Source organism: Chelonoidis abingdonii, chromosome 8 (genome assembly GCF_003597395.2).
Source record: "Chelonoidis abingdonii isolate Lonesome George chromosome 8, CheloAbing_2.0, whole genome shotgun sequence".
NCBI lineage: Eukaryota > Metazoa > Chordata > Testudines > Testudinidae > Chelonoidis > Chelonoidis abingdonii.
In genome coordinates, this window is record NC_133776.1 from 94898042 (window position 1) to 94907512 (window position 9471).

The window sequence follows — 9471 nt, forward strand, 5'->3', positions numbered from 1 at the left end:
CATTTCAGCCTTTCGTTTTTGTTAATTTTCTAAATTAACAGGAAGTACATATTACATTTTGCAAGTAAAAAGTACTTATAAATAACACACTCTTAAAACCTGAACGCCAAATCAAATTTGATTAAAAATAGAAGTGGGCTTACTATGATTAATTTCAATTCACACCCCTGAACTGTTTGTGTTTTGGTGGACGGATCCCTGTATATTATACATCATGTACCTTCTTATACAAGATCTTGGAAATTCTTCAGTCAATGCAGGTTTATACAGGAATACAGCACTATCACAACAGTGCTTCCAAATCTATGAAGGATCCACACCAGAATTCAGAAGTGAATATTAAGCCTAAAATATGGTCAGAAAACCTTGATACATAATGAAGAATGAGCGTTAGTTCAAAGCAATGGCCCTGCACACTGCTGAATGTCCTAAAAATGTCAGTGCCTGTGTTAAAGTTTCCCAGGCCCATCGCAAGGCTTAATTGCTATTGTTCTGGCAATTCATTTTAGATTGGTCAACCACATGAAATCACCCATGTCAGGGACACACTTACCAGAGGGTAGTCCCCACAATGTGGTTCAAACATTTCCACCTTGCAGTGCAGACGGGATGGGTATTTGCTTTAATTGCTCCCACGTGCACCGTGCTGTAGCCGCTAAAGAGCTAAACCTTGCTGTGGGACTGGGATTCTCAATCTCCTGAGTTCTTATCCTACTCCAGACAATGCACTCTGTGGCCTTGGCCAAGTCATTTACTCTCTCTGCCTCAGCAGCCCATCTAAGAAAGAGGATAAGCCCCATTCAGCTACCTTGTAGGGCTGGTGAGGATATGCCATTCTCCTCAGGAATAAGAGAGGGACACCAGGGTGGAAACAAAACAGGAGAGAAGAATACTTACTACCTGGAGGACTGGGAGATGCAGCAAGCACCAGGTAGTTGCAAAATGGCCCCTCTAGAGTTGCAGCTACTTGGCTCTACCAAACGTAAAGGGCCAGCCACTGAAAGGCATGCTGGGAAAAAAGTTCTTACAGGAGGACAACAGTGTCAGAGTTCGTAGGACCAAGAAGCACCAGCATATTACATACATTATGAGGAACAGATGTTTGCAAAGTACTTTGAGCACACAGCTTAATCCTCACACATTAGTATGCAGAATGCCAAATTACAAACTTACTCTGAAAAAGAGGGACAAGGGTACTTCATAGGGCCTAAAAACTTCAGGTGACTTGGTCCCCTTTGCACAGCATGCTGGGATATGTTCAAGGAATAACTGTATTGGAACCAGGTCCCTGGAACAGTTTATTTTATAGTACAGTTGTAATTTACGGTTTGGTGTGCTGCCCAAATAAAAAGAGAAACGTGACTTGCTAATTACTAGTGCCCATTCAATTACTTCCTCAGGGAGTTGGGTTTGGTCTCTGTCACTATGTCTACACTGGATCCCATCCAGGTATGCACTCCAGTGCCTAGCTCCTCCTACTCCCAAGGACATACACCAGACCCTCACTAGAACGCGCATCTATATAGCACGAATTCGCATATAACACAGTCATGGGCCCTGGAGCCCAAATTTAATTACTTTAACTATAATTAATTTTAACATGGTCCCTGCGTTAACGCAGTACCACGCATGGATCCCAAATCCTGTGTTCTAGCGAGGGTCTAGTGTACTTCTATCGTTAGCATGCTAGCTCAGAGCTAGTGTGGGACATCTCCACAAGTTGGAATTTCCACCTTCGATGCAGACATACCCTGTGACTAATTAAAGGATCAGAGGGTAATTAAAAGGGGGCTTTGACAGAAGTGCAATACCAGAAGCCCAGCTCCACAACGATCTCAATTCAACAGACAAGAAAGTATGACCTATCATGCCCCAGAATCCCAAGGGTGTTCCTATAGCCAAAAAAATCTTCCTGTGATAAGAGACAGAACTTGCCTCACGAAGTGCTTAATCCAAACTGGTGTCCATTTATAATTTTAGATTTTGTTTGTTTTAAATACTACCAAGAAATTAACTGTTCAAATGTAGCAGTTAGAGAAAACACATTGTTTTAAATATGCTGATGTGTATGATAGGATTCCCAAAGCAGGGTCCCATTTTACCATGGAGCTGCAGTAGGGTCTATAGTGTTTGCTCTTACATTGATTCAACACGTATTGGGGCTACAATTGTTAAGTATTTGGATTTTTAGGCCATTGATGAAAGTAGCAGCCTCATAGATGCATTGATACAAATACAACAGTGAGACTTTTTTTTTTTAAATATGGGTTTTTGTGGAGACTGGCACTTCAAAGAATCACATGGTCTAATCTGTAGGCTATAACACTACCACTTTTTTTTTTTTTAATAGAAATTTAAAAAAAATATCAGTTCATACAAAATTAATCAGGTTTTCATCAAAAAATTTAAGTAAACCTTTCTGTATTCAAGTATATCGTGACATCAGCTTAATATGCCTCATTGGGCCTTTATAATACAGATCTGGGTCTGATTTTCAGAGGTGCTGAGTACATGCCATTCCCAGTATAATTAAATGGAGTAGTGGGTGCTCAGTATTTTAAAAATCAGGGCTACATTTGCGTGACTCTTCCACATCAGTGGGGCCTGTCTGGTTAGTTCATAGTACAACCTTGCCGTTAGTGTGTGGTTTTTGAAGGAGGATGTGTATTTTGCTAACAAGCTAGATTCAAGTCCTAAAGGGAGCTATCCTAAAATTCAAATAGAAACAAAAACAAATGTTCTTAGACCACCACTAAATAGTGGCACAGGACACTAATAGGTACAGTTCTCCCAACGGCAAGGAACTCCTCTGTAATTTGCCTAAAGCATTCAAGTGCTAGTGGTCACACCCCACTCTGAACACTTGTCTGGAAACGTCTTTCTCCAGCTGTGCCTTTAGACTGTAGGTCCTCTGAGGAAGGGACTTGATATGTCTGGCAATGATCTTCCACTGTGTGCTACTAGACAAACTAATCCCCTCGCTTGCTGAGCATTGTGCTCCTAAGTCTGCTGCTCTACAGGGGAGTGGCATGGACGTAACTGGAGGTCAGAATTTAATTCCATTTGATTCAGAAAATTATCTTCCCCCTCTCCTAAGGTGCATTTGACCTTGATTTAAGGCTCTAACCACTGGGCAGATTAGAGGGACATCAACTTGAAAGTCACAATTTTCTGTCTATTTTACAGTTACTATTATCTACTTTTAACACTCAAGTACTACAACAGAGAAGTTAATGGAAAGTGTCCCATCTCTCGCCCCTGACCTTGTTCAGTCTGGTTTTGAAATCAATTTAAACAGCTGTAAGTTTTGAATGAAGTCACTCTAGTAACCAGGAAAGCAAAAGCACCTGTTTTACTTTAAAAAACAAACAAACCAAGCATTTCAAAAGGTTTAGAACATACTATTTAAAAGAGAACTGGATAAATTCATGGAGGTTAAGTCCATTAACGGCTATTAGCCAGGATGGGTAAGGAATAGTTTCCCTAGCTTCTGTTTGTCAGAGGGAGGAGATGGCTGGCAGGAGAGAGAGATCACTTGATCATTGCCTGTTAGGTTCACTCCTTCTGGGGCACCTGGCATTGGCCACTGTCAGTAGACAGATACTGGGCTAGATGGATCTTTGGTCTGACCCAGTACGGCTGTTCTTATGTAAAAGTGTGCTCTACCAGTCATTAGAGCTTCCTGCAGTTTCAAAAAAAATTCAAGGTGATAGCACCTAAATGTAACAAAAGCCAATGGGAAAAAACATGTTATGTTCATTCACTCTATGCTATTTATCTGTACAGAAACTGTAAGAAGTATCATTACGACTGTAAAAAACACACCTGAAGCATAGAGGTCTACTGAGTTGCAAGACCCTCATATAAACAGTTCAGTTTAATATCATCCCAAAGCACGATATATCCTAGGACTTTGCAGGATGGTATTATAATTTGGAATAGTTAGTAATGCATACAGCAAGATTATAACCAACTGTGGCAACTCAGTAGACTGAGTGTAGCTGAAACCATGTCTTATCTGGGCACTGCTTGGTAGTGTCAGCAGTCAGCTATTTTGGTTGCTCAGATGACTAAGCTGTTTGATTTACATTGAATTAATATGCAGACTTCCACAGGTAGTGACAGATACATTTCTGCACTTTAGTATGCCAAGTAAACAGCAGAAGCTATTACAGTCCTGAAGGATATCTACCAGCACAACGTAGATGAACCATCAATTGTGGATTTCCATTAGGAACTGTAATTTCCTTCCATCAGAAGGATCTTGGAATAGGAAAGGGGGTAGGGGAACTGTTACCTACTTTTTTGGTGATGCACACACACTTAACTTTTAGTTCTAAGTTGCTTCCATGAGACTAATGTGGAAGAGGGGTTAAACTGGCTTCAAAATGTTTGCCTGTGCTTGAAATGCTAGTGGTACAGGTGCAGTGCTTCAGTATAGACATTACCTACCCTGGTGGGGAAACCCTCCCGGGTAGAGGTAATGTCCATCAGCCAGACCTCGTAGCTACCTCAACAGAATTCCTCCATTAACCTAGCACCATCTACAGGAGGTGTCAGGTCAAAACTAACTACATCTCCCCCCACCACCACCACCTTTGAACAATGTACCTGGTTCGACCTAGCTTTTCAGCATAGCCCAGATCTCAGTCACTGCAAGAGATTAAGTGATCCAATTGCAACTGAGGCTATTAAAAAAAATTAAAAAAAAGAGTCGTGTTTATGAGACATGGCCACCTGCACTGTTCTATGAAGTATTTACTAGAATATTTACATTAACAAAGCATCTTATCGGTCAACCTGAGTGACATTTTATTCACATCACAAGCATTACAGACTGTCCGTAAATTGTACATCTGCAATTTGGTTTGCATAAGCAATGCAAACAGGCTATAGCTGGGTATTTACCATAACTCATTATATTATTGTAAACTTGCCATCTATGGTGATTTGTTTCACCTCAATTAATGCAAAGATATTCCACCTCCATCTCTATAGTTGTGAAGTACACTCTCTGCTCTCCTCTGCGGACAGAGCTAAGGAGGAATACAGATAGCAGGCAGCGAAAGGACGCTAGTTTTATTCTTTCAAAAATCATGCATTTTTGGTGCTCAGAGGACCACCTTTAACTAATTTAAAGTAGTTACTTTTCACTTTTATAAAAAAGGACATCAAAATATCCCATGTGGAATGGTTCAGAGTCATGTGTCAGTGGACACAATGTGTCTAGATATTCACAGAGGGGTAATTACAGAACCTCAACCCACCTCCCCAGATCCAATTCACATACGTAGTTAAAGAAAGGCAAGCGTATTAGGTGCCTGTGTCACCACTTCTAGTTCAGCAGAGAAATCAGGCGATTGTCTAGTATTTCTCCTGCCAACGAGCAGAATGCTAGGAAAAAACCACAAGTCTGAAACACAGTTTAACACAGGACAAAAAAGGCACATTTTAATATGTACAGCAATGCATTTGGGCTATAAATGTACCCAACACAACTGAAAAAAAAATCCAATTTAACGTATGCTTTTATAATTGTTCAATTGAATCAGCCTTATTCCTAGCCACCTACCTTTCTGCATCTCTGAATGCTGCTATATACACACACAATTAGTCATGAATGTTCATTTAGGCTCCCATGTTCAAGTAATAAAATTCAAACTTGCATAGCATCTTACGCCACTCAGCCATAAACAGGTAAGATTGCATATTAGCCTGAGTAGCCATCTCTTTCAATTCAGCCAGTTTTAGCTAGTCACCATTTTTATCCTTGAGACAGAATGTTTCTTAAGTTAACCACCCTGAGGGATGCCACAAAACTTCAAGATGAACTTTTTGCTGTTAAGGTACTTTTCAACCAGAAATTTAGAATGTTGTCAAGAACAGTTTTAAAAACGTAATACTGTTTATTTTGCTTCAAAAAACATTTCAGCATTCTAAACATACAAAAAAAACCAACATAACGTTGCAAATTTGTTTAAGTACAGAGTGTTTTTGAACTTCAATTGCTGCACTTGCTCTTCACTCCGTTGACAATGAAGAGAGGTCTACAGTTTCAGTTTAAAAAACTACCGCACTTAACTAAAAAAACCCATACACTTCTCATGCCAGCTGAACCCCCTTCCACAACTAAGAATGGCAGCAGAATGCTAAATTTCACTATATACAGAAAGACAACTTTAAGCTAAATGGACGCCCACTGTAGTGTAAATAGATCTACCCTCACAGTGCATGCTTTGGGCCATGGCACCCTATGGAAGGTACAGCCGTCCAAAGTAATCACCCCTCCCTCAAGGCATCACAACTCTAAGCATGTACCACAAGAATTTGTCTAGTTTTTACAAACTATAGATATGTACAGTTTATAACCCAGGATTTTCTAGCCAATAACCATATAGTAACACCACCTTACAAATTAAAAAAAAATGCTTGAAACATTTTTAAATGCTTTGTTACACCAACAGCAAAGTGCACAGAGTGAGGAGAACACTAGAGCGCCTTTCCATTTTAAAAATGTTTGGAAATATGTACAACTTTGATACAGTTTCAGGGTGCTCACTACACCCATGGCCACTTCATGTAAACCAGTTACAATTTCTAGAGCACTTTTAGAAACTACAGTGTGATCAGAATCCGAATTTTGTAATTAAGCCTAATGAGGGCAACAGCACCATCTCAAATAAGAGGTGCTTCATTTATGGTGTTTCCCCTACTCTATGGTATTCACATCAGACAAATATCGTACAGTTTTATTCATCATCCTCATCTTCTTCATCCTCCTCTTCATCATCCTCATCCTCTTCATCTTCTTCCTCTACCTTTTTCCGAGCAGCTTTGGCTGCTGCACCCTTTGCACCATCAAACTTTCCTTTAGACTTGTAGTCTGCAACATCCTGCAAAGTCAAGAGGATGTCTTAATTTGCTGTATGTTTACTGCTTAGATGTAAGTGTACAGAGATACCAGCTTTCAGCAGCATTCTCCCCAAGGGAAAGGCTACTAGAGCTAGTCTATGGGCTTGTGGCTACCAAAGTGTACCTGAGTAGTCTAAGCATTAAGTTTGAATCCTGAGTTCATAATTTAAAAAAGCTTTAAGAAACATTCACTTCCAGAAGTTGTTTATGTAAATTTTATAGTGCTATATAAAAAAAAAATACTGGTTTCCTCAGCAAAGCCAAAACTTCACTTCATAAGAGGAGGTGACAGGATCTACCATGTATCCCAGGGAGCAAGAAACTCCCCTGAAGTTTCCCAAAGGGTAAATTCGTCATTATATGGAAGTTTAAGTGTACTATATATGTACCCAGCATACTATGTCTTGCTGCTAACCAGTCTCTAGATGTTACAGAAGCCTTATAAACATGCCCCCAGGGTAATATGGATCTCTTCATTAAAACTAAGTGTTTATGCCCACATCAGCTCTAATGTTACTAAGACGCTCAAGCTACAACCTAGCCTTACCTTTTCATATTTCTCCTTCAGTTTAGCTGCCTTATTATTGTAAGGCTGCTTTTCACCATCACTGAGGTTGTTCCACATTTCACCAAGTTTCTTTGCTACATCCCCAATAGATATGCCAGGATTTGTAGATTTGATCTTGGGACGGAATTCTGAACAGAACAGGAAGAAGCCAGACCTTGGAGAAAAGTTTCATATTAAAATGAGCATCTCAGAATCTGAAACTGAATATTAGAACTGGGCAAGACTTCCAGCTCTTTCAACCATCAATTCACCCAAATGATTCACAAGACTGGAGACTATCAACAGCTAGTGTCTCCGAGGAAGGGGAAGAAGCATTTAAAAACAAAAGATATTTCAGTTTGCTTATGGACCAGGCTTGCAAAGCATAAGTAATGGAAAAATATGCAAGATTTTAAATTTGCATTATTTGAAGCAGAGTGTGTTGGATGCCAATTTATCACTTCCTTCCTCTTATTATTTTAGATTTAGTTAATAGAAGATATGAATTTTGCAACCGTCCAGCTATTTTAGTCACGTTATTTAGTGCTCCGCAAATTGAGGATTTCAGCTGTCAGAAAGTTTATAAACGGGTACTGATAAACCTATTTCATGTTATCATAATTCTAGCAGTGATTGGATGTTCAATTTTCACCTAGAGAAAGCTACAACTGCAACAGCTAACTTTGAGTTGAGCTATTCATATGTAACAGCATTGTGAGAAAGTTACTTACGGTGGCCGTTTTGGGGCATTAGGATCCTTCTTCTTCTTGCCACCCTTAGCTGGGCCATAATCCTTCATTTCCCGATCATACCGTACCTTGTCGGCTTTTGCCATTTCATCAAATTTGGACTTCTCTTTGCCTGACATGGTCTGAAAGAAGATACACAGTAGATGAGCACTCAAGTTAGTGAGTTTCCCTTTTCAGTTGGAGGTAGGTACTCTCTTCACTGGACTGAGGCCACCTTGGAGGACAAGGGTTCACATCAAAGCACAGTCCCAAATGGCAGTCTCAGCAAGGGCCAATAACTGAATTGGCCTAAAGCCTCCTCCTTCTACAGTTAGGCTATTAAAATAGCAGGAGGTGGCCTCTTGGTAGAGGTGTGCAGGAAAAGAAAGGACGCATGTATGGTGGAGAGAGTGCCTAAGTTTCCGATGCAGTCTAAACTTTCTCGATCCCTAGAAATCATGGACAAAATTAAGAATGGGATATGGATTGAAAAGAAAGTCAATCTCTGATTTAAACAAGTGTCACAAGAAGTTACAATTCTAGAAAGACAGCTGTCACTTCAAGACAATAGTGAATTAAAGTACCTTCCACCTTTCTGAGCACTTCTTGGAAAACTCTGCAAAGTTGACTGGAACCTCTGGGTTCTTCTTCTTATGTTCTTCACGGCATGTCTGCACAAAAAAGGCATAAGCAGACATCTTGCCCTTAGGCTTCTTCGGGTCACCTTTAGCCATCTTGTCTCTGTAAGGAGGAGAAAAAGATAAATTACAGATATAAACCATTCTACTGAGTAAACACTCAGGTTGAATAAGACAGAAGTAAGTGATGCTGCCTCAAGAGCTGGGTCACAGATATAAGTAGTGTGTCATTATACAGAGATTAAAATGTTTAATAATTTGACTTAATTTTGTTATAATTTTATTTATAAATATACATTAAAAATTTGTTTGAGTTGGCTGCCACATTAGAGCTTGAACAGACTGCATAATGCCAGCCCAAGAGTTATTCCATCAGGAAAGCCAGAGTTCACATGTAAGTAGCTGTCACCCAACAGGAAAGGTTCCACTGATTTCCCTCTGGTATAAATGCAATAATTGTGGTTACAAAAGGTGTGCAAATAAGGGCCAGTTTCAAACACAATATCACCTGCCAACCTCTGCAAGACTAGAAGGATTTGCTTTTGCTCCACCAAGTGACCTGGTTTAGAGGTGTCACGGTCAGCACAAGGATGTGATTAGCAAGTTACCAGTGCTAACTTTTGGGTGGTGTTAAAAAAAAAAAAAA

At 39.9% G+C, this 9471-nt stretch overlaps 1 protein-coding gene across 1 annotated transcript in view; it reads right to left on the bottom strand.

The window, feature by feature from the left end:
* Positions 1-5886: 5886 nt before the first annotated feature.
* Positions 5887-9471, bottom strand: part of HMGB3 (high mobility group box 3) — a 5954-nt gene continuing 2369 nt past the window's right edge. The window contains exons 2-5 of the mRNA XM_032769451.2: positions 8772-8928; positions 8191-8330; positions 7460-7634; positions 5887-6893 (exon numbers count right to left, since the gene is read on the bottom strand). Of these exons, the coding sequence (XP_032625342.2) occupies positions 6750-6893; positions 7460-7634; positions 8191-8330; positions 8772-8928 (616 nt within the window). The 3' untranslated portion in view covers positions 5887-6749. The remainder of the gene's footprint in view (positions 6894-7459; positions 7635-8190; positions 8331-8771; positions 8929-9471) is intronic.